This window comes from Diabrotica undecimpunctata, chromosome 5 (genome assembly GCF_040954645.1).
Source record: "Diabrotica undecimpunctata isolate CICGRU chromosome 5, icDiaUnde3, whole genome shotgun sequence".
Lineage (NCBI taxonomy): Eukaryota > Metazoa > Arthropoda > Insecta > Coleoptera > Chrysomelidae > Diabrotica > Diabrotica undecimpunctata.
In genome coordinates this window covers 103,556,803-103,584,175 of record NC_092807.1, presented here as the reverse complement: position 1 = coordinate 103,584,175, position 27,373 = coordinate 103,556,803, and the positions used below count along the sequence as shown (strand labels likewise).

The window sequence follows — 27,373 nt, the reverse complement described above, 5'->3', positions numbered from 1 at the left end:
AAATAAATATGCTCCTGAAAATTATAAAAAAATTATTATCAAATTAACCATTGTGTTAAAAATCTATGTTTCCGTTCTTTCGTTTGTCACATCATATACATGGGCTGTTAACAACCTCACATTAGTCACTTTCTGTTCAAATCTCGCACATACACCATGGCCAGTCTTTGGACCACATACAATCGAAGTTTAGTTGTTTTAGTTGCTTGTTTTTATGGTATTCATGGTTTTCAAACTAGAAGTAAGTATGTAATGTTATCTTCAGACGATTCGCAGGTGATTTCGTTTTTTTATTTGATTCAAAATCTTTTTAGGGTATTTTTATTATATTATTGTTGTCAGTTCGCGAAGTTTATCTGTTAGGTTTTTACTTTGCAACAAAAATGATTTTTACGAATGAGGAATACGATGATGTGCATTTAGTAAATCTAAATAAATCAGTTACTCTTTAAGTAACACATTTAACACAAATATAATAAAATTAGTATAATATTTTCCAGTTTTGTGATCGAGATATGAGGCTTTTACTAGGCAATAGCGGTGTTTTAAGGTATTAGTCGATATTTATGACATTTAACTAGTTATCCCTGAAACTCTTTGTAGTTACAGTTATTATCTATATGAATGATAGGCAGTTTTATAGAAAAAAAAATTATTTGGAATATAATAATAACAATATTATTATTATGAGGAGGCTTACTCGTCCGATTCGTCACTGAAAGCAGGCTCTGGCAAGATGTCTGTTACATCATTTCCCGTTTTCAAATTACGATACCACCCGTGATATTCCTCCGGTATCAGCCACTTATCACATAGCTGTACAAAATCTCTCTTTTTTGCTATGCTAATTGGCAAATATGCCTCATAAAGTCGCTTAAGTTTTTCAAGATCGCTTGTATTAGTTGATAACTTGGTGTGCTTTTTTCTTGTTGACTGCCGTGCAGGATCAGTAAGGAAATAATTGAAGCTTTTTGACATGTCATAATTAAAATAGATTCTGTTTGTCTCTCCTTTCATGATTCTCATTCTTTTTATCTTCAACCATTATTTAAATTCTTAATATTAGTATGGTTCAATACATACTTTTTTATCATCTACCTTGATATTTTTAGTTCCTCTTGCATTTTGAAAAACATACAAGTAATCTGGCATCCCATAGATAGATCTGTGTTTTTTAACGGTTTCGATCCTACTATGCATAGAGTCAACTTCCATATAGGAATGTCCAGAATCTAAAAATTTGTGTTCAGTAATATTTAAATGGTCTATGTTTTGAACAGCCCATAACAATAGTAAAGCTGCAATATGCTGATTACGATTCTGTCCTCGGCAGGTATCAGAAAATAAACTTATTTCAATTACATATTATGAAACACATTTTGATAAGTAGTGGAGTATAATGCTTCCTATTTTAGAACTTCCTCGTCTACCGTTAATTTCTGACCAGGCAAAACAGTAAGCTGCATTTGGTAATGCGGCTTCATATACACACAAATTATAGACGCATAATTTTCGAGAATAATATCCAATCAATCCTCTTGGAATATGTAGTAGGGACTGTAGATAGAAAGTAATTGAAAAAAAATCCCGTTTTAGATCTTTTCTTATTCAAAATTACATACTTCTTTTCTTTTCTGATGTTCTCTGTAACTGTCTTCTAAATCCGATTTGGCAGTTGGATTAGCCCTATCATATTTATTACAAACTAAACATTGATCTTTTATAGGAACAAATATGCTTAAATTATAGTCGTCAGAAAATATTCTTCGATATGTAATTTCGCCAACACCTTCCAGTTTCTTCTTATCACAGTCATTTATATAAAGTTGGTACATTTTTTTTATACTTAAATTTTTGTCCAAATATCTACGCTTTGAACTGTGGGGAATATAATGTGGGCCCATGGTTGGAAAAGACTCAATATGAGCCTTCACGATTTTTTGGGTTTCACTGCTTGTTTTATTTGGCGGTGTATGCTTGCCCCTTTGCCACAACCTGTATGTCTTGACCATTCAAGGAAAACACTTTTTTTTGAAAATGCAGGTGGTTTTTATAAACTTCGACGAATTGCCACGACTCCCATTGTTGGCTCCGTTTTAGTACGTGCAATAAGAAAATTTTTCTGGTCTATATATTCTAACTTTTAATAATCCCGACATAGTCTTTGTCTGTAATCTTAGTTAAAATAACTGACACATTTGTAAAAGCACTCTGAACAATTAACTGGTTTTGGCAATTTTGCTGGTCTATTCTTTTTTTTTATCTCATAAGGCAAACCCTCAGCACGCCTTCTTTTTGCAACATTTATTACCCAATCTTTGGAATAAGCTTTTCTCCAACGTTTTAGTGGACGTACGTCTTCCATACTTTGACAAGAAGTAGATTTAATATCCAACTAGCTATTTCAGTTGACACTAAATTGTTCGTGGGTGCACCTATTTCAGTATTTTCTTTCTCATCATTTAGGCTATCAAGGTCAGATTGATAATTTGTTGGTAATTCAAATAGACTTCCTAGAGAGAGTAGTCCCTCTTCACTTCTCTGATATGTGGGGTCTACATATGAAAAGTCACTATCAAAAATGGATTCTATCATTAAGAGTATATTGTTCTGAGAATCATTAAGAATTGAACTGCTGTGTTCAGTTTCAAAGGAATCTAAAAAACACAAGATATTGCAGAACAAGTAACTAATTAATACCTATTAACAAAGTATTTCAAAACTATCTTCCTAGTCACAAATATAGAAGACAAGCTATTTTATTTAATAGTCTGCTTAATTTTAGCATAATCTTTTAACTTTTTCCCTAATATGAACATCTGAACATCGATGACTATTTTTCTGTATTGATTTTTATGAATTGAGAGTATGATTATGTATTGTTAAGACTATGTATTTATGTATACAAAACGATCTCATAAGAGAAATTTAACATTATCTAGATTTGGAGTTGCATTACTCTACAACATGAGATATGGCACTGCATTATGGCGATTTTTTCATGAACTAAAGCAGTTATGATCAATCAACAAAAGATAGTTATGTTGATTTATTTGATAAGGTGGACGAAGTATACATTGTTTATTTTTGACAGGCCCAACCAAATTGACATCATATAGTAACTTCAATTCACTCATAAAAATAAGCAATTATTAAGTACAAATATTAAACATGTAAGTAACAAAAGTATAATGGTCAAATTTAATTCCAAAATCCCTATAAATAGGTAAGAAATAAACATTTTTAATTCAAATTATTTTATTTCTGCGTTCTGTAAATTTGTCACAATGTGTTATTTACCACCGACAAACAAAATGTCAACAAAATCAATTTGACTTTGTGAAACACTGTACTATTTATAACTTTTATAATAAAATTGTATAAATACTTACCATTAACTGCATTTTCAGACTTTTTGTTCAAAATAGATAAAATTCTTTTAGCCCTTGAATTCATTGTTTGTTTTATAATTTTTATTAACACAAAATCAAAACAGATTGAGATTACAATTTGTATAAACTAATTTCTAAGTTCTAAAACTTCTGTCCATAATATTATGTATACATGTAACATATATGTAACAGATATTAGCAGATAAATTATATCATAAACACCATTAAGATCATTTATGGTTTTAGGTTAGTAATCATTTCTAAATTTTAACTCAACCCGTTTTTAGGTAGAATGAAGTAAGTGTGTATATACTTTAAAGGTTTTTACTATTAGTCGATTTAAAAGAGAAATTTAAATTAACCGTACACGTAAAATGTAGTAAAGACACTTATCACCTTTTTACTGAATATGGTATGCAGTAGTAGAAATATATTGTTGTCCGGCATAATAATATGTGGGCTTACTTTACATGCAACAGAACTTTAATTTTATGACAGTAAGTAGAGTAGCGATATATTTTTTTTTTATTAGAAAAAGATGTCGCATCCACCAAAAGGTTATTAGCGACGGAACAAAATATAAATAACAAACTTAAACACCTACAGATTATACAAAATGTTTATGGATCTAAGATAATTCACTATATTGTCACAGGAACAGTTTTGACCTAAAGCCTGTGGTAGAGCGAGTGGATCTTGTAGCGCTGTCTTTCTTGGTCATATTTACTACAAATTGTTAAAAAGTGTTCGACTGTTAACCGCAATTTGTTCTCGTCTATTGCGCGACGATGGAAACCACTGAGACACATTATTTTTGATTTTATTTAAATTGGAATTAGTTTGAGACCACTCATTTCGCCACAAACACAACACTTTTTAAAATAAGCTTTTAAGTCACTGGAAACACACTTGTCTATCGGCTCCGACAAATCACTTAAAATTGCCTCTCGTGCAATCCTGTCAGCTTCTTCATTTCCTGTTATTCCGACGTGTGAGGGAACCTCACACCTGAGAGTTAGATGATACTGAACGATTGTCTACAGAAGAGTCACTATCTAACTCAGAAATCTCTTTCCCTAAGTGGTTGTGTAGTTTCTTTTGAAGTTTTGTAAACTTGCTTTTTGTAGATCTATCATTTGCATATTGATAGCTGCTTTGTAAAAGATGGAGTAAACCAGCCATATCAGTTGTAAATTCTTTTACGACGCTAATAGTGTCGGGGGAGCCTTGGACATTATCAATCAGTAAGGACAATTGGTGGAAATTTAAAACGAATGGTGGGGTATGATTATCAATGAAATTTTCAAGAGTTTCCCGTGTAGATTGGACTTTGGATGAGCGTGGTTTTTTTGGTTTAGAGAGTTTGGATTTTGCAAACAGATTTTCTGATGAAATTGCTGAATCTGAAGGAGGCGTGTCGATCTCACCAATACTGCGTTTTATGGAAGAACTTGCGTTTTCGCAATTGCTATTAGAGTTTTGACTTAGATGATGTGGCTTTATTACATTTGGAAGTACTGGAGCAAACTCATTGGTAGTGACAGAAGTCGAGCTTGTAGTTTTATTTGTAAGATTGGTTGAAATGGTTGTTTCAAAAAATTGTGGTGATGTATCAGTTTTATTAGAATTTTCTGCAGTTGTATCTAATGAAAAAGGAGCTGATAGATTGGAAAATATTGCTTCCGAAGTTTGTGAAAACGGTATTGCCGCTGAAGGAGGTTGATTAAAAGTGTTGCTATGAGTAGGAGTATTAGTAGTTTCTTTATCGTGGAGATTTGTAGGTGTAGGTGATATGCTCGGATTTGATAATGGATAACTTGATGACTGCTGGGTGTTTGGTACCTTGTGTAGTATACTTGTTGAAGCTGTTTGATTTGGTACTTCATTGTTTGACTCAATATGAGTTGATTCCGTTACTGAACTGGTTTTGCATTGGGATGATATGTGTCCTGCATTTTTGCAATTAAAGCAGGTGAGTGTACCTTGTGACAAAAATATGCGATAAGGTGTTTGGTCGAATTTTATTAGAATAGAATCTGGAATTGGTGATGTTATAGGGCTTATATAAACTTGCCTCCGAAAGCTCAATATGTGACTATATTCGGGAAGAGTCGAGCTAATTTTCAGAAATGTTATTGGGGAAATAAGCTTTAAATCAATATTCTGTAATTCTTCAACTAATACTTGATGAGGAATTGACGGGCAGACTCCAGACAAGACTAGTCTTTCTGCTGGAGAGACAAGTCTTCGTGCTGTTACAACTTCGCCGAGTACTTCTATAGAGCCATGTTGTGTCATGAAGTTATCTACTACGGTTTTGTTTGCCAAATACATGCAGATTCTATTATGAGATAATCTAGATAAAAAAATAATATTTTTTGGGTTGATGATTGTACCCAAAGGAATGAGATAATCCTGCAGTTTAGCATTATCGATACAACTAAATACAATTGCTTGGTTCTTACTCGGAAAAGAATGTGAAGCGGCTGAAGCATAACTGTTTGTGATATTCGAACGTTGATTTACTGGCCTGGTTAGATCGGAAGGTGTGTTTACATTGTGTGAAGTCATTTTAAGCTGCGGTGGCGAAGGCCTTACTCCGACTCTGGTAAATGGAAAACCAATCGCATGCTACTATAAGCTACTTATAGCAGCTAACCTTACAAAATGATTGTACGGTAGTGTATATTTATTATTTGACGTTTTCTTTTCACAATAATAAAATAATAATTACGTATAGATGACTTACGTAGTAGTATCTAGTAGATAAACACTTTAATTTTAAAAAACTGTTTAATCTGTAGCGATATATTGTTTTATTTGTAAATGAAAAGTTAGTTAGATGTAACTTATTTGTTTATAACACAAATTATCTGCTGAATGGTAAGTCGTATCATTTATTTTGTTTTACCTGTATGTAGAGCGGAAAAAGCTGAGAATTTTGGTATACTTAACTTAATATTTTAAAATGTGTCATTTACCTGGTTTTCGCAGTATACCGACGATTATATACATTTAATTTTTGAATAGGTATGATCTTTTTAATATGTAAATATAAATCTTTACTTCCGTTTACTTAAACGTCAACTTCTTTGTCGATTATAAGTCAAACACCCATTTCCTAACATATTGCAGCATTTATTGTATTGCGAATGAAATTCTAAACATACTATATATATATATATATATATATATATATATATATATATATATATATATATATATATATATATATATATATATATATAACTTTATATTTATTTTTAGTTTCATCTAAATTAAACACTCCTTACATTTTTATATAAAGCAGATTTCATTGCTAAAGAAAGTACTTAATTTATGCAGAATTAAAATTATAACGACAACTTCAAAGTGAAAAGATCGAGTAATTAAAAGTGGCACATTTTGTGACACAAAAAATTTATAATCAGCTGTTTTATGTAATCAAAAAAGCTTTCTAAAACTTTGAATTATTCATTTAGCTTTACTTGACTTCGTAGTAGGTATACATAGGTATATCGCGGTACATGCAATTAATAAAAATTACAAAAATAATAATAAAAACTATCATAAGGTGAAGACGTATCAAAAACGAAGAATTTTAACGCCTTACATAGAGTATTCACTCAACCAAGCAATTGTCTCACACTACTATCATTTACAATAATTATTGTTTTAATCATTTTGCTGCTTTTCACTATTTAGTTTCTGTTTTCTCAAGTCATGATATGTTCTAAATATGTATGATGGCAAAAAAATTAACCGTTTCATTAAAAACAGTTTTCTTTTTCTTCATTTTAGTTTTAGACCTTTTTCAAAAGTTACCCATTCTTTTCTGTTTGTGTAGTTATTTGTTTGAAGTTTAATTCAGTCTGCTACTGTTTGCTTTTCTTTTCTTTGTTGTTGTGATCCCTTATATAAGTATTCATTTTTTCTTCGGTCTTCTATTCCCAATATTACCATGTCTTTTAAATCTCTTATCGTTTATGATCCTTTTAAGATTTCGCGTCCCGTCTTTTTTCTAGGGTTTTACGATCTAAAAATCTGTTCTTTTAGTACTTTTATTATGTTTGGTTGATCATATAATTTCTTTATTTCGTCATTTAATGGTCTCATCTATAAGATTTTTTAATATTCTCCCATATACCTTTCTCAGAACTTGCTTTTACAGATATCCAGTAAATTTTGTTAATGTTTTATCATTATTTATGTCGCACTGCGACATATTTATATACTGCGATTGCTTGTATCCTTGTTCCGTATAGCTATATTTTTGCCTTACTTGCTTAAGCGCTTACGTTATTATAAAAAAAATAAATATGTGGTGCGCAAAGTCACGTGCTAGTGTCAGGTGACTTTGCCTTAAGCTACATTTTTCATTTATTCTCTATGATTATTATTGTTTAAAGTCTAAAGTCACCCTACAAGATTTTTTTTAATCTGGAAGTTCCAATGGCTCTGTGAAATCAATATTACCCAAGTGGTAGGAGTTTCTTACGGCGACTTTGGGCTACTGCCATAAACTTCTTTCACATAGAAACATTACTTGCACCCAACCGTAACAGTTATTACTACCTCTTAGTGGAAAGTTGTCCAAGTAGTCGAATATAATTACGAAGTCTTCAACTCGAATGTAAACTCTTGTAGATCTGTATTATTCCTATATATACCTACAAGATCTTATATTTTATTGCAAAGTTTTGTTTTTTTTATCATCTTATGTTTAGGCAATTCACTAGAGTCAGCTGCAGTAATGGTCGCTTGTTCAGAGATTTCTTGATCTAGACTACTGCTAAGTACAACTTCGTTATTAACTCCGAGGACCTCATGTTGTGGATTTTCTTTCTCTGTTTCGTAAATCTGATTATTGGCTTGATTGCTCGCCTGTTTAGTTTTCCTTCCAATGTTACGTTTTGCTGCCATTTCAGTTTTCGTTTTTGATTTTCTTGTAGTGCCATTTTCTTTTACTGGCTTTCTCTTCTACTTCCTCTGCGTTTATAGGAAAAATGCCACATTTTCTAAAGCCGCTCTCCAGTTTTTTTTCGGCATTTACACTAATTATTTTAACCAGTTTTACAAAAGCGTGAGAAAGGTGTTTTTGGGATTAAGTTGGTGTTAACATTCAGTGTTTTATATTCTACGTTAAGTCTTACACGTTTTAAAACGTTAACAACGGATTTCGTTTAAGAAACAGTCTTTTCATGGCAAGTTATTTTTAAATTGCTTTAAAAATAACTTGCCATGAAAATACTATTTTCTATTACTATTTACTAAAATACTTTTTTCTTTACTTTTGAACTTGCCATCCATGTATTCCATACATTTTGTTTTGGTTTCATTTAGGTATAGCCACTATTAGTTTCTTCGCTGCTTTGACTAGCCTCTGTAGTCCTGTATCTCCCGTAGTTTTTTTCACTTGTTTGCAAAATTACATCGTTCGTGAAGGCCAAACAATTTAATTCAAATGTCTAAAAGTCTACCTATAAAAGTATGTGTTTCCGTTAGTCTTTTTTAATTTTACTAATAAACTTTTCCAACGATTGCTGATACGATTACTTTGAATATACTATTGACTGTTTTTTTTAATATACTCTCAAACTGAATTTTTAATCAAATTTTTATACCTATTAAATCTTTCTGTAATTATTTTAAATTTTTTGACTTTTACCAGCCTCTTAATGGATTTTATCATGTATATTCTATACAGTTAAGAAAACCGTGAGGTGTATATATTTAAATAAAAAAAATTCTAAAACAGTTACTCTTATATTAGTTATATATCTTGTATTTGTTTCTGAAAACTTATTTTCAGTACGTCGAATAATGACGCCGCAAGGAGGAGGGAGCGACCCAATTCAAAACCCCCAAGCATGGCCAGTACCATTCTATTCTAATAACGGATTAATTATTACACCATCATCAGTACAACCAGTACAGACATCCCAGCCAGTACAACCAGTAGTAACGCCTGCAACGCCAGTTGTCACTCAAATATCAACGCAGCCGCCAGCTACCATTGGTACTGTAAACAATATTATTATATCACCTGCACCTACTGTTGCCAACTTTAAGGCTCCAAATACACCAAATCAATTACAACCAATACCAGAAACACTTATTATAAATCCTGACTGGATGATTAATTATGCTGTAAATCCTCCGGTTACTATTCGCCCACTTACTACTGCTAGTGCAACGTCAACAAATGCTTTGCCTGATGTATTTATTATCGATCCACAGTATATGATAACCCCAGTCCAGTATGTACCTCCTCCTGTGGTTTCAACTGTCGAAACTAATTCTCCCGCTTTCACACCCACAACTGAACCTGTTCAAACTTCAACTTTACTTCCAAGCAGTACTTCTACTGTTTCTTCAACTGCTGCTTCCAGTTTAGCCGTTACAAGTACGACATCCGCTTCTACTGCTCTTTTGACTACTCCTAGTCTAGTTACTACTACTATTCCCGCTTCTGTTACCAGTACCACTCCTACTACTACTTTAGATACTAAGTTTTCTTCTACTATTATTTTAAATACAACTGTAACAACCCAGACTCCTTTTACATCTGTTCTTCTCAACTCTACCAGGAATGCACGAAACAGTACTACTTTATCTTTAACTGATACACCATTCACATCTGCTATTGTAACACCTAGGCCTAGTCCAGAACCTTTAATATCGACCGAGTCTCCTCTTAACAGTATATCAACAGCTAGTCCTTGCGAAAACCCTTCCACACTTAGACCTCTCGGTCTCGACTGCAACTATACCTTTAAACCACCACAATTAGCCAATCAAGTACTTGTAGTAAATCCCAGCGGCACAGCTTCAATCTTTCAAGTAGAACTTCCAGCTGTGATCAAGTTTGATCTTAACATCACATCTATGCCAAATTATATTGTTAGCGTATCACCAGCGACTGACGTTGGATCCGACGTTGTAGAAATAGTTAGTGCTACTTCTGCTAGCTTAGTATCATCCACAGACACACTTGTTTCTTCTTTAAATAATATTAACATTGATCTATCTGATCCAAATCTTAATACAGGGTGGAGCTCAACGTTGTCTCCCTTTATTACCAGCCCAGTTGTTCCTCAGCCGCTCAACAGGATATCCCAAGAAAGTAAGTACCAATATACAAAGACTTGAGAACTGAAAGTCAATGTTTTTGATTGGCATTGCCCATTTTAGAATGTATCGAATACTCCTCTAGCAGAAGAAGTGCTAGGAAATCTCAAGTAACGGTCTTTATAATCGGAGGACAAAGTAGCAGACAAAAAGAGTTTCCCCATATGGTAAGTTTATCAGTAAATAGTTTGAATATTATAATTATTCATACTGTTTAAGGCTGCTTTGGGGTATGGAGTTAAATCGGACAACCAATGGTTATGTGGAGGCAGTTTGATAAGTGAGAATTATATTCTTACTGCAGCGCATTGCTTAACAGCACCTTCACTGTAAGTAATTTTTAAGTAACTCCATATTAAATATCATTACTAGGAAAAGTTTCTACAGATTTTACTGTATTTCTGTAATGCTCACTGATGGTTATATAGTCAATTTGGTTTCTTAAGATATTATGACGGATATCTACTGAAGATTTCCACATATATAATCTTCGTTTAGGTAGTTTAAAAAATTTATTTATTATACATAGATTATATTCTTTGCAAAAAGTGGCGAAATAGTCTCCACTTCCATTTCTATCGCTCAGTCCAATTATGGAGATCTATGAATCCATCTATGAATAAACTTCAGATTCAAATTCACAATAACGTGGAGTAACAAACTTTACAGCTACTGACATCTGATCAAAAAAGCAAAAAGAAAAACCTATCTTAAAGTTTACCTATTGATTGACATGTATAAAAGATGTTCCCGAAAATGGATAAGAATTATTTGACAAATTTATTTTACAAATATTTGAAACGACAGAAGTGACAGCTCAATGTTAACATTACTCCAAAAATTACGGACAGTACAAAAACCAATTTATACCTATAGATTATTAAAAGACATTTGCTAGGGTCCAATGTGGTATCTTGTTTGCCGTTTGAATATCTAGATATGATGGGAATAGATAATCGAGATCTACGGCTTGTATAAAATTATATTGGAGATATATAATCTCTATTCGAATAGACGACATCTTTACCGACAAAGTTTTCATTTAAAGAGGAGTCAAACAAGATATTGTGTTGTCCTTAATTTTGTTTAACCTATAGTCGGAAATAATCAATAACGGAACCTTAGATAAACAAAATGTGCAGTTCGAATTGGAGGAGAAACTATAAACAACATCAGGTATGCTGATGACACAGCGATTGTTAAGTATTTGTAAAAATATATTGATACGCCACTGTTTATGTCATATGTGTGCGTACTGTCACAGCGTCATTTTTCACACTTCCTGCCAAGCACTGAAAGCGAGAATATGTATATAAATATATATACATGTATATAAATATACAATAAAACAGCAAAAAAAAAATTTAAGATAAACCAGTTTTAGTTTGTTCATTACTACAATAAAATTAGAAACTAAAGTGTCTAGGAGCATTCCCGTGTAGAAGCTCCATACTTATGTGGTAAAAGGTCGTAATCCGTCATTTTATAAAGCATAAGTTTATTTATCTGTCTTTCCACCAAAGCACTTCACTTGGAACTAGTAATCGATCTTACTGCTTAATCTTTTATATCTACGTTAAAACCTTTTATATCTAGACGTGGAAAATCAGTTCAGATTTTGTCTGACAATGGTACAAATTTTATAGGATCTTATAATGAATTTAAGGATTTTGGTAAGATCAATTAATCCAATGTATCAGATGTTTGTGCGAATAATCGAATAAATTAGTAATTTATACCAGATATTCACCTCATTTCGGAGATATTTATGAATCAGCTGTCAAGTCGATGAAATATTACTTGAAAAGAACTACATCTTACTTATGAAGATTTCAATACTGTTATTGTTAAGATAATAAAAACAAGGTATCCTTAACACACGCCCTTTGACTAATATATTCTCTAATCCTTACGACCTGTCCCCAATTACTCCTGCCCACATCTTGTGGGCAGGAGTGATTGGGCTTTATCTACTTAATAAAACCAAATTTAGAAGTTGACCTTACAGACATCAATCCCAGAAAACTTTATCAATTTCAAAGACTCCAGCAGATTTGTCAGCATTTTTGGTGACCATAGTCTTTGGAATATATATCTCGGGAAGAGCCGCGTTGAGAATTTAAAACTCGACGTTTTGGCATCCTTTATAAAGATGGATACGGTTCCGTTCGAGTTCGGAGTCTCAATTTGCCTACTCCTCTCACTCGTGACGTACCAGTATCTTATTCTGTAAAAATACAAGAACCGTCAAACGGTACTAAGGTCTCAATCTGCCTCCTCCTCAGTGTCAAGTGATGACCGGTATTACCCTGTGTAAGCTGCTTTTTGCTAAACCAGCGGTCGCCATGTTGCCGGCAGTCTTTGACGGTGGAGGTTTAGAAGTACGGAGAATTCTGCCTACATCTTATCTAGCAACCTGAAGGAAAATGAGAAAAATCTTTAGTTTGACAAATAATTTTCTCAGTTGGAATGAAAAGAGGAGTGACAGAAAAATTAAAGCCTTTTGACACAGCTTTGATTTTAAATTCTCAACGTGGTTCTTCCCGAGAACTTAGCAATTTTCATTTACCTGACCGCGGAAATTTATCCGAACAATTATATAGATATATATATATATATATATATATATATATATATATATATATATATATATATATATATATATATATATTTATATATATATATATATATATATATATATATTTATATATATATATATATATATATATATATATATATATATATATATATATATATTATATCCGAACTGCAGATCCGACAAAAATAAAAGGTATACATGTCAAACATTCACCTTGGAGATTTAGTCCTTATAAAGGATAAGGGACAGTACCCGTTAAATTGATTGATGGGTTGTGTTTATACTTTTCATCCTGGTCCAGATGGTGTAACCAGAGTGGTTACTCCCCGCACTACACCGGGTCTTACATGGTCTTACTAAGAGAGCAGTTAATACAATATGTCTGCTCCCATACACACACTGCAGTGATAACTGATGACGTATATCAAAGTGTTTACTATTTTTTTTAAAACTCTATTACTACTTTAAATGTTTAGTATTTATTTTTGCTTATGTTCAGTGTAATTTAATAATTATTATTTGAATAGTATGCCTTTGAAGATAACCAGTAAGTTAAGTGTTTGCAAAATCACAACGCCATTATTCCCACTTCCTGGCAAGCCCTCAAAGCGACAACATGTAATGCAAAACAGTGAATAAAGAATTTAAGTTGAATCAGCTTTAGTTTTTCCATTACTATAATATAATAATATATTAAAATTAGAAACAAAAGTGTGTAGCAGCGTTTCCCATGAAATAGCTCCAGCGATCATGGCTGAGTATATCTAGGATTTAAATTCCTTATAGACTGAGTCACTGGAGAATGCTCCAAGAATAAACTTAATCTTAGTTGGAGGAAAAAGATGCATAAGAGAAAGATATATATATATATATATATATATATATATATATATATATATATTATCTAGTTTTCTATAATCTGATACATACCTTTTTCGCAGTCTTTCTTCGTTTGTGAAAATTTAAAAAAAAATGAGATAATCCATATAAAATTTGCTCCTCAAGTACCTACTAAACAAGAAAAAAAGTCATTTTTTCCACAATAAAGCTTTAAGATATCCAAATTTGGGCAAAAAATAAAATGAATTGCATCATTAATTAGAAAATCGTATAAAGCTAGAAAAATAATAGATTATATATAAAATTATCTCTACGAGAATTTTATATTAACGAACACCACACATACTGACAATTCAAAATATTGATGACTAAATGAACCATTAGAATTATAAAAAAAATACAATACAAGAATAAAAACAAAACAAAATACCGGTACAAGTATCAAAAAAAGAAAACACATTTACTTAACGAAGATGCGTGAAAATAGAAACCATCAAGGAAAGTTTGTGAGACGAATAAAAAAGTAATTGCAAACATAAGAAAAAAAGGAAACACTGTACAGTGTAGGATTAAAAGTTTAAAAAGAAATATAGAAGAACTATTGTACAATAGCAACAAACTAAAGCTTCACCTGCGGTTTAACAAACATTAATTTTTTTCATTTGATTATTTTAAAAAGTCTACTTACACATATGTCAGATTTTGTTTAGTAAGTTTATTATACTCCAAAATGCATTTATGTACTGGTATTATTTTACTTAAAATAATTATTTTATTATTAAGTTGGTTTAGCCTATTATTAAAATATTTATTACAATGTTTGCCATGAAATTTTTAGAGGTGCTGTTCGGTACGTCCGTTTGGGCACCACTACCTTACAAACCGAAACATTAGACTCAGCCGACTACGATGTAGTTCGAAGAATTCCTTACCCGACTTATGTCAACGGTCGCCAGTACGATGACATTGCTCTTCTTCAGTTAGACAGACCCGTGCAATTTACCGAATATATACAACCTATATGTCTGTTTTCATCCACTGACTTAGCCAACGTGCAACTTATAGCTACCGGTTGGGGGAAAACTAGCAATTATGGTAGTATAGCCAAAGACTTGCAAAAAGTCGATCTGGATTATGTGCCCAATGACGTTTGTCTTAAAGCGTACAGTGTAGTTCCCAAAGATGAGCTGCCATATGGAATTATAGATACGTCACAGGTGTGTGCTGGTGCACAAGATGGATCCAAAGATACTTGTCAGGTAATTTTTTAAACAGTGTCATATATATTTATGTAAATTAATCACAAAAATTAAAATTGTTTGAGTCGTCCATACACTATTAGATTATTTTAAATTTTATTAAATAAAAACAAAACTATCTACAGAATAAATTCCATTAGTCTGTTAGTAACAGTTAACTAGATATATTTAAAAAGACCAAGTGCCTTTCTTCTTATTCTGGATTTTGAATTTTGCATAACTAGACCAAGCGACTAATTTTCTGTATGAGTTTTGCATCAGTAGACCAAGCGCCTCTTGCGAGCGTTTTAATGATTGTAAATCGAATATTTGGCAACATACGTACATAAACGTTGTTGACAATAACTTGTTGAGGCGTTTAGATTAAAAAGTAGTGTCAGTTATTGCTTAAATTTTTCTATAAAATTAAGAAAGCTATAATTTGTTCAAATATTTCCGAAGTCCCAATAAAGCGTAAAAAAACAAAAACCAGTAACAAAAGAAATACTACAAGGATATACACAATATTCGCTGTGACAGTGTGTAAACCTTTATTTTTACAGATCTTGAGAATATCAAGTTGCAAAGTCAATGCAGCATTGAAAGCTATGAAACGTCCAATGTGTGTTCGAGATTGTCGTGGTCAAAGTGGAGGTCATAATAAAATTAACGATAATCGTGTACAAAAAGTAATTGAGCACATATAACGAAATTCCCTAAGTACAAGTCACATTACAGAAGAGCTAACACAGAAAGAGAATACCTAACAGAAGAAACAACATTAAGTAAAATGTATGAATTATATATTGAAGAAGCAGACAATGATCCTGTTAAATTTTCGTTTTACAAAAAAATATTTTTAACACGATTTAATCTTCAAAGAAAAAAGTTGAAAAAGATACTTATAGTAGATATGATTGTTTCGAATTAGAAACTAAAAATTGCGCAGATAACGAAAAATTAGGCAAATTAAAGGAAGAAAAAAATTAGCACTTAGAAGAAGCTGAAAATGCACAATCTAGAAGAAAGCTAGACATGAAGATGAGCAACGATCACCCAGAAGTGGAAACCTTTTGTTTTGATTTAGAAAAATCTCTTCCCCTTCCGATAAATACAAAAAATATCGTATACTATAAGCGTCAATTATGTATATACAACCTTGGTATCCATAGCGGCAAGGATAACAAAGGTCATTGTTATATTTGGATAGAAGGTGAAGCTGGTCGGGGAGCCCAGGAAGTAGGCAGTTGTCTTAAGAAACATATTGAAGAAAATGTTACTTCTGCAAAATATTTTGTGGTCAGACTCTTGTGGCAGCCAAAACCGCAACATCAAAATAGTTTTGAATCTGAAAACGATTTTGGAAACTCATCCTGCCATTGAAAAAATTACATTATCTCTGTCTCTTACATACTCTGTCCTGGTTATAGTTTTTTATCCAATGATAGTCATTTTGGAGATATTGAAACTGCCCTAAAATTTCAACAACGTTTATATACCATTGATGATTACCTAAACGTGATGAAGAAATCCCGTAAAAAGAACCCACTAGTAGTTCACAGAATGAAAAAATAAGAATTCGTTGGAACAAAGAAGTTGGAAACTATGATTACAAACCATAAATCAGACATGTAATATATAGAAAACAATAAGGTAAGCTGGCTTAAAATAAGAGTAATCGAAATAAGAAAGGATAAACCACTGATTATTTTAATGAAAACTGATTTTAACACTAGTAAAGTCGAAGTAGATCTTCACAAGAAACTTCAAAAAGGACGTCCCGTTGCAATGCAATCCCTAAGTAACCACTTAATTCCTCTTTGGCCAACAGGCAAGCCACTTTCTGTGCATAAGCTTAACGACTTAAGATCTTTAATGCACCTAATACCAAATGATGCAAAAACTCTGTATCGCTATCTTTTCAGTAACAATACAGTAGAACATGACATTGACGGTTTTTGTAGGGACTTAGACTTTGACATACGAGATGAGGAATGTTTATTTACTATTTTCATAATATTCCAAAAATTGTACCTACTGTTAACAGAGTTCAAGTTTTTTTTATACTTTTGATTAATTTCTTAAATAATATAAAATATTTAAAGCATCGCCTTTTTGTGTCATAACCAAAAAGAAAAAATAGCTTGTGGCCTACTAATCATTCACTGAAAGTGATATTTTAGTAACGTATCACTAGACCAAACGACCTCCATGTCGCTTGGTCTATTGATGTATAACACAATTACTCAATGTGGCAAAAATCGTAAGTCGACCAAAAGCCTTTCTATTTTTTTTTTCGTTTTTCTTTAACATTAGCAAGTTACTATTTCGCACTTAGAAAAACAAAAAATTACGACTATTGTAACATACTGAATTTTAATCGAGTGAGAACTTTGAAGTCAAGTATCTCAAAATCAATTTTTGGCGCTTGTTCTAGTGATGCATAACGCCGTCCATATATATATATATATATATATATATATATATATATATATATATATATATATATATATATATATGTATTATATATAATATATAAAATTAGTATTTCTTGGGTTTAGGTTCAATACGTAATATTAAATTTGGAACTAGATTTTATTGTCCATTGAAATCAACGTTTTGGCAAAAAACTCTTGCTTTTGTCAAGATTCTAAAATGTAGAAGATTAGGAAGAAATAATACAAACAAAAAAACGGGTGTGGCAGTCCAGTGGGACTGCCGGTGGAAGTTACACTTCTATACACGCATTCGCCGTTACAAACTTATTTGGGAGTCAATCTGGACAATCATTACATATGTAATTTTATAGGTAAGACATAGCAGAAAGAGAAACATAATTAATAACAACTTATCAACAATGAAGGATTGAATCAATATTTTGATGAAAATGTATATTTTTATTTTCATATATGTATGAAAGGAGTTGAATGCAAAATTTTTTTACACCTACTCTGCAGTAAAATTCATTGTTTATTTTGTTATTAATATAATAATACAATACAAATTAAACTGCAATATTCATAAGTATTTAAAAATGACAATAAAATACATAAAAAAATACACTACAATACAGTGCAACATAATTCCATATATAATAATACAATACAAATTAAAATGCAATATCCATAAGTATTTAAAAATGACAATAATGTAATATGTCGTCTCCGGTGTAATTAATAAACGTATGAAAATGAGCTTGGCAAACTTGGTGCAAGTTTCCATGTTTATTAATTGTTCTAACTATTGCGCAATATGGTGTAATATTGCGTAGTTAGCCGGTACGCTCTTATCGTGGTATTGTCTTGAAAAGACAATGCCTTTATGGTTTTATTGGTGGTGGAAATAAAACACAGTCTTTCTAAGAAGAAAAAAACTCAGCTTCAGAGTCTTAGAAAGTTCGCAGAGCCCTTCGAGCAAAGTGCTCTAGCGAGCTACCCTACACGGGTAAAACTACACCATACACTGACTTGAGATCCGAAAATGTCCCATATTTAAAGATAAATTAACTTTTATATGAAACTTTTTCATTTCTCAACCAATTAAATTTAATTATAAGTTCCAGAAGGAAGGGCGATGCACATCGAGGTGCGTGATTGGTGGCACCTGGATGACAAATAACATTAATAAAAAAGTCCTCCCCGACTGGGAATCGAACCCCGGTCTCCCGCGTGACGGGTGGGGATACTGACTACTACACTACCGAGGACATAACACAAATGTATTTCAAAATTGATAGTTCTGGATCATACAGTGATTATTGAGATTATTATTTTGAAATACAAAAGAATAATATAATTATGAACATTTAATAAATAATACAAAACATATCACATAAATAATAATATTAATAAATATTTTTATATGTATGTATATATATATATATATAATATAATATAATATGTATTATATTTTATAATATAATAATATTATATAATATGTACAATATTAAATTATATATACAAAAGGAACATTTTTATATTCGAGAGAGGAAGAGAGAGAAAATATATCTTCTGTCTCTCTCTTACTCATTATCTTACATATGTAATGGTTTCACAGATTCACTCCCATACAAATTTCCAACGTGGAGCGCGCGTATAGAAGTATAACTTCAATAATAAACCAAATTTAAAATATATAAAAAAAACTTACCAAAACTTAAAACGGGACACTGACATTAATTAATTGATAGATGTAAACATTTAAATCTGATATCCCATAGTTTGCTGTCACTAATATATAATTATTTTTATATGGGCGTATCTTTGGTGTTTTTGGAAAAGGTAAAGTGGAGGTGTTATGACTTTAAGAGTCTTTTATGGTGTTATATTTATTATTATTTAAATTAGATTAAAATATACTTTATTAATGTTCTGTGTATCTTTTTTTGTCATTGATTACGTTGGTTTTTTTATTTCTATTTATTATTTATTATTGCGTTTCCTGCCGAAACCTTGATTTCAATGGATAGTAAAATCTAGTTCCAAATTTAATATTACTTATTAGACCTAAACCCAAGAAATACTAATTTTATATTAAATATAGTATGGTATTCAAGAAACTCCATAAAGATAATTTAGGCAAGAGCTTTGCTACGACTTTTATGAATTGAGACGCCGAATATAAAAATAAACGGCGAAAGGAACACAATTCGTCAAATTTTCCGTGTATGAATTGGTATCAATAGACTGTTATAACGTTATTTCTGTATGCCCTACGTCTTCAGACAGTCGGACAGTTTACATGAACCATTTATTACAGTGTTGGATAATGTCGCATACCACTCGGATATTTTAAATAAGCAACCAACAAATTCCTGTACAGTACATGGTTAACGACTAAAAATATTTCATTTCCTCAGGATTCTTTCAAACCGGAATTACTACAGTTAGCCAAAAGCTAAAGAATAAAAAACCAAAAATATATATGGTAGACGAGATTATACATCGTTTTGGACATAATGTGTTAAAACTGCCCTTACCACTTTGAATTCAATCTCATTGAACATACTTGGGAAATATGCAAAAGTGAAGTAGCAGTTTTGGAAATATGGTAAGAAGCATTGACTGCTGCAATTTGGGAAACCAGTATAAGGAAATATAAAAAGTTTATAGAACAATATTAAATGTGTAAAAATCGCTTCGAAACAATTAACCCAGTGATCATGATTTATTGTACTCTTTCCGTTAACGTTAGCCACTCCAGGTCTGTGTTAGTTGTGTTTCAAGATGGTTTTAACTTTAGTATATTGCTTAATTGGATATATAAATAGAGTTCCTTTCATTCGGCATAACTGTGCTGACCTCCGGGACTTTACTACTAAGTGAACACAAATAAAAACTCCAGACTAAACTTTCTACAATATACTCTCAAATTTGCCATTTTAAATTAAATGTTTAAATAGCGATAAAATTTAAAACTTAACAATAAATTTAATAAAAGGAAATTCCTTCTAACTGATAGAGAGAATAGCTAAGAAACCAAATTAAAACAAAACAAAAGGACGCTATATCAACAGAATATAAAAGTATTCGATAAAAAAAATTCTATGAAATATTTATCTAAGTAACATCAGTCCAAATAAATCAGCTGAAAACTATGTTAAACATATCAGTTTAGACAGAATAGCAAAGAAATATTTAAAGAAGCATTAAATGATTTTGAATAAAGCGTAAAAATAGAAATAATTGTCAAACTAAAATACTGCTACACGACACGGGAAATAGACAAAAAAGACACTGTTCGGGTCTGTGAAAAATCCAGATTATATGAAAAAAGGTATCTGTGATAAACAAATAAAATAACTTAAAAGCTAATTGATTGATCGATCTGCAATGTTGAGCGTTTGTTAAGGACCACAACATATAACTTTGAGACCAACAACAAATGTCTTGCTTCATTCTTACAGTAGGTATAAAGAATTAACGATTTTGCCTTATTTTGTAGATTTCGAAGAAAAATTTAATTTTATTTTACAACTTTTGGCCATCTCGATTTTAAAGCTTTTTATGTTTGAACAGATAAAGTTTTCTAATTTTACCTCAAATATTAAGCTTTTTAGGGAAAGCAAAAATCGAAAAAAATTGTTAATATGTAACTAAAAAAGACGCCGTATAGGTTTTCTTTATAGTATAGGCCTATAATAACTAAAAAAAATTTTAAATACCCCTATTTGTCACGGTCCCGAGAAAAATCTTATTACCCCGAGCTGTACTTACCTCGGTAAAGTTGAAGTGGTTCCCAACTGTCGATGAGAATAAAAATGTTGAGGTCTTACATGCATTAAAGCTAAATTTGTAATGTCAAAATGTATTAAAAGTATCCACAAAGAAAACTTGTGATTTAAAATTTGTAAAAATTAATAAGTAACGATAGGTATTTATTAAACGATATAGTTAACGATATCAGCTATAATGGAGTTATTAAGATTAAGTACTGATAATACATATTTTCAACTAAATAATGAATTCTATAAACAAAATTTTGGTCTAGCAATGGGCTCTAGTTTATCTCCATTATTAGCCAATATATTTATGAAAGATTTTGAAACAAATATTATTTCTAAACAAAATTAAACATATTCCTGAATGATATAAACGACAAAGAAGAGACAATAACATTTACCATGGAAAAGAAATATAATAACACACTACCTTTTCTGGATGTTTTAATCTCTAAGAACAATACTGGGTATGAGACTCAGGTGTATAGAAAACCAACACATACCAACAGATATTTAAATTTCAAATCAAATCACAATATTAATATTAAAAAGGGAATCATTAAAACATTTGTTAACATATGTTTTATTAAAAAATGATTATCCTTTATCATTTATAAATAAGGAATTTTCAACAATCTACCGAATAGAACAGAACAACTTAGAACGAGATCCTAGACCATACACAAGGAATAATATGAGGAAAATAACAATACCATACCTAAAAGGATTATCAGAAAAACTTAAAAGGATAGGAAATAAATTCAACATTTCAACAACATTCAAAACAACAAACACATTGAGATCTATTTTGTGTAAAACCAAACCTAATAATGAAAAAGAAAGGTCAAAGAATTGCATTTATAAAATACCTTGTGAATGCGATTAGTTTTATTTAGGTGAAACATCAAGGCCATTAAATATTAGAATAAGTGAACATCAATCTTATAATTATTAAAAATAGAGAATTTGATAGATCTTAAATATGTAAACACGCATGAGATAATGAACATAGGGTTCAATGGAATGACTCAAAGAAGTGGCTCTAATTATGCTAAATGAGACCAATTGTGTCGCAAATTCCTCGGCAGAATGTAGTAGGATCTGGTTACTCATATTAAAAGAGGAAGTTATTAAAAGGAAAATACCATTATTAGTAAGTCGGTAACATATAGAGGATACATCATTTATCGGTTTTAAATAACAAACATATAAAATCAGAATTTGGTGTTTATTGAAAGTAAACTAAATGTACGACTAAATACTTACCATGTCGGGATAGTATTATGAGTTTTTTTTTACTGGTTTTTCCCTCATAATTTACTATGGAATCACTAACAGGAGATTTTTACTGTCATCACGGCATGTGTTTGTCTTTTTAAAGACGAATTACGTGCTATGATTTTTTTTGACGGATATTCTCAAGTTAATGTTGATTTCATATAATCGAATCAACTATCTTCCAACTAAAGTAACTGTCTTCCAACTTTAAAATGTAAGTATAATGTTTGTCTAAATTGTCAATATAAATAAGTCAGATAAAATTAAATTATTAGAAGAATTTTTCACCAACTAACAAAAAAACCAAATATGTTTAATTTACTAATGTTTGTATTTTGAAAACGATTTCCGAAGTGGAAATTGGAATCTCAATAAACGTACTTTAACCTTCAATTGTGGCTTATTCCCATTTAAATAGTAATTACTTTAACATGCCACAAGAAAATAGCTTCAGAACGATATCGTTAACTACTGAAAATTCAAAACTGATATTTACAGTTATTTATGAATTTGAAAACATTATTATTGTTTGTTTTCCACCTAACCCATTATATAATTGTTTGTTTTCCACAATTCTCATCCAAAAGCTCATTCTATTTTATATGTGCCACATTATAAAAGAAATGTTAGATCCAGACACGAAAAGTTTCAACCGCAATGACCTAATCACATTTTATAATAGATTTTTCATTTTATCCGACAGGCCAAAATGTTTTTAGGTATATAGTGGCTTTAGTTTCTATTCTAGTGCTCACTTCGCAATCAATACAGTTTTGGAGAACTCCCAAAAGTTCGCTAATGTTGCCTTCTCTCCAACTCAGCAAATATATTGCCAAGTGAACGCTAGTTTAAACGGTTTGAAGTAGTTTTTTTAGAGTGAGAACAATCGTCATTAGGTATAACTCTATTTTAAAGTTCGGAAGTAGCTTTTTGTTAAAAGTGTTCAATACAGTCAAGAAATAATTCAGGAATGATATATGATTTTAGATTTTTTATAAAATGATTTGTAAAAATTATAGACTAGAAATATTTGTTAAAAAAGGAACACCTTGAGGCCATTGCCCTACCCACTATGTTACTTAAGTAAAGAAAACAATCTTCTGAAGAATCTCTTAATTTGGAATAAGTTAAACTGGTATTGTAAATTTTTACTCATAATATTCGGCATTTCTTTTTTCTTTTTGAATTTCTCCTAGTTTCCAGATTTAATTGGCTCCATTCATCATTTGCATTCTAGTCTTCTCTGTTAGAGTCGAGAGTCGAGAAAGCGTCATAAATGGAGAAAAACAGTTCCAAAAGTAGTGGTGCACTCAGAATTTGTCTGAAGGGGGGGGTGGTTTAAAATTTTTTTGTGCTACCTTCATTTTGAGTTCCTAAAGTTTGGGTTTTAGTTTAGTTTAAAGTACTAAAGATAGCAGTGCCAAAGATTCAGGTATCTATTATCCTGCCTACCAACTAAAACCACCCTCTCTTACTTGTGCGCAGTTGACTGTCGCACGTACCGTACTCCGAAAGTGGGGTGGCGGCTGTAAGGATGACGACATTTTTGGAACACTCCCTTCTCTTATATAGATCTTATCTATTGTTCTAAAGCTATTTTTTTGTGGCATTTTAAAGTAATTACTATTTTAATGGGAATAACCCACAATTGAACGTTAAAATAAGTTTATTGACGTTTGATATTAATCCAACTTGTAAATAGAATACATTTTGGAGACGGCTATCCCGTTCTCCACAACCAATCCTCCCGGTTCAAGGGATGCTCCTCCTCCAAACCTTTCGATTCCATCGCTCTTCTAATTTCTTTATTCCATGAGACTCGAGGTCTACCTTTTTTTTCATAGGGCTTCCATTTGTGAAGTTTTTGAGGACAGCGTTTGTCAGGCATTCTCAATAGGTGTCCAAACCATTTTGAACCTCTTCTTTCTATTCTATTCGACCGTTTCTGTAGCATTCCATGTTATTTGTTATAGATTCGTTGGTCTTCCTTTCCTGCCTTGATGTTCTAGCACTTCTTCTCAAATATTCCATTTCAACTGTCAATAATCTTCTCTTCAGGTCTGCATTAATTGTCCATACTTCAAAGCCTAACAAAGAACTGATTCAATCATGGTTTGCCCTATTCTTTTTTTGTTCCTTTTGGAAATGTTGCGATCCCACCATAAGAAGTTCAAACATCTTATAATTTACGTTCCTGATTAATTTGGTGTTTAATTTCGGTTTCTCCCAAGCCGTTCTTAGCAATGAGTGCACCTAAATATTTAAATTTTTCCACTTTTTTGATTTCCACGTCCTCGTCTATCAACACTTCAAACCTTGCATCTGAATTGATAACTAAATATTCTGTTTTCTTCATGCTGACTTGTATCCCCCATTTTACATATTCTCTGTATAGACGCTTTATTATAAATTCTTGATCATAAGAATCTTGAGCTAGGACGTCTTGGTCATCCGCAAATGTTGAGTTGTTGTAAAGCTTGCCACAAATTAAGTCTTGGAACTGTATCATATTCCTTTTCTAGGTCGACGAAGGCTAGATGTACTGCGGTACCAACCGCTATTCTTTTTTAAATTAATTGAGTATAAACAAGAAGTTATCAGTGCAAGATCAAAGATCAAAAATTCAAACATCAATAAACTTATTTTAACCTTCAATTGTGGCTTATTCCCATTAAAATAGTAATTAGATCTTATCTCTGTCGTTGGCCCAATTGGTGTTTCTCTTCTTCTGCTTTCTTTTTAATGACTGCTCGGATGTAATTATGAACACTTTTCCCTCCCTCCGTACTTCCCGTTATCTTCACGATCACCTCTCTTACAGCCACAGGGTTCATACCTATTTCTTTGTAGATTCTGTTTCTCTCCACTGTACATCTATTATACTCCAGCATTGTGTGAGTAACAATGCTACCCAGTCCCTTAGACTCGGGATCAGCATCTGGGTCCACTGGGCAACATCTTCCTGGTTATTCCACTTTTCTTGTGATCTTTCCATTTATCTTTCCTTTCTTTTTTTTTTATAGCTGTTGTCACAAGCTCTCTTCTCTCACTGATATGTCTCTTTTCTACTGCTAACACATGCAGAGTAACACAACCCGTGATAGTCCACAAGGCCGCCTCAGATACAGTCCTGTAGGCGCCTGCTACTCGCAACAGACTGTTCTGTCTACTTTTGTCATAAGCCTAATATTAGGTATCTATATCTAAATATAATGAAAATTATTAATAATTATTGTGTATTTATATAATGATTATTGTGTTCTACATATTTAAAGTGGTAATTTAATTATTGAAGTATCGTTTCGGATTTTTTGTATTGTGTGTGAAAGACAAGTTACATTTTCATACTATTCTTTATATATTTTTTACTTTATATGCTCTGGGGGGGGGGGGAGGTTAACCCCCAAACCCCCCCACCGTGGGTGCACTAAAGCCAAAAGAAAAAAATTTATCATATCGTCGAACAATGATCAACACTGTCGAAAAACCCTCAAAAATGTAACCTTTTTTGACGCTTTCAATTTAATTGATTTTTTTTATCGTCTTCTTCTAGATAAAGCAGTTGAAAATATCTTGTCATTCTTATTAGCACAAGTTTGCGGATACATTTTTTTAATTTTCCTTTTAGGGAGACTCTGGCGGGCCACTTCAAGTGCAACAGGACGGAAGGCTGTACATAGTGGGAATAACGTCCTTCGGAATTGGATGCGGGAAGCCAGGTATACCGGGAGTGTATACAAGAGTATCTAACTATTTACCTTGGATCGAACAAACAGTTTGGGGGAGATAAATTATTGATATTATATATATACTAAGTTTATATAATTTATTTAAAAATCAATTGATATTTTAATATTTTCGTAATTTGTAGAATATTACTGTTTTTTTTTTATTATTTTACTACTCAGTTATTAAAAAACTTGTAAGTCTTATTCAATCTTACTGATAATGTACTATTTTCTCTGGTTTGGAAAATCGCCCAAATAATTTTTATTTCTAACTCTAAAATGGCCTAAAAAAAATGAGAACCAAACCAATTTTATTTTAAGAAACTTTACGTTGAAGTGAAATCTTCTACTGTAATATCTATATTTTTAATTAAAAACTAGATATGAAAATCCAAATATATTACAATAGTTGATTTTGTTTAGAACGAACATTTTGGGTCTTATCAGTTTATCTTCAGTGAACCTGAAAAGTAAATAATGTTGACTGTTAACTAAAAATGTGGTTAAGATTACATAATTTAAACTAATTGCTATATAATCTCATGACCAAACAGAGGGTAAGTTTAAATTAAATATTACACACTAAAAATATTTAAAAAACTGCAAAATGTCGATGATTACAGATTTTAGTATCCGGTACCAATATATCCCTACTCGAAACAGCACTCACATGAGTTTTGGTCTGCAGACGCCAGCCACTTAAGTTCAGATGCCGGAAACTCAAATTAATTTATTAAATGAGAATGACATTTAAGACATGGTCAATAGTTTGTTCTAAGAAAACTACCCTCGATCAAGAACCCATCTGTTAATCATATTATAATTTTATGCATTTAAAGTTTAAGTTTAATACAATTAGAGAAAAATTTATTTTGATTTTTTTGAATTTTTTTATTAATATAAAATTAAATTGATCAGGGATATTATGAGCTGAAATAATGAACAAA

At 31.5% G+C, this 27,373-nt stretch overlaps 2 protein-coding genes across 5 annotated transcripts in view; both read left to right on the top strand.

Annotated features, from left to right (window-relative positions):
* Positions 1-27,373, top strand: part of LOC140441595 (diuretic hormone receptor-like) — an 890,067-nt gene that overhangs the window by 418,955 nt on the left and 443,739 nt on the right. The window lies entirely within an intron of this gene.
* On the top strand, positions 130-26,635 carry LOC140441594 (venom protease-like). 2 transcript variants are annotated; one of them, XM_072532427.1, is made up of 7 exons: positions 130-241; positions 9,205-9,411; positions 10,444-10,518; positions 10,587-10,690; positions 10,743-10,852; positions 14,801-15,221; positions 26,327-26,635. In XM_072532427.1, the coding sequence occupies exons 1-7, from the start codon at positions 157-159 to the stop codon at positions 26,486-26,488; spliced, it is 1,164 nt and encodes a 387-aa protein (XP_072388528.1). In that variant the 5' UTR covers positions 130-156; the 3' UTR covers positions 26,489-26,635. The 2 variants fall into 2 exon arrangements, with proteins under 2 accessions (XP_072388528.1, XP_072388527.1); XM_072532426.1 differs by lacking the exons at positions 130-241; positions 9,205-9,411 and having other exon boundaries at positions 9,421-10,518.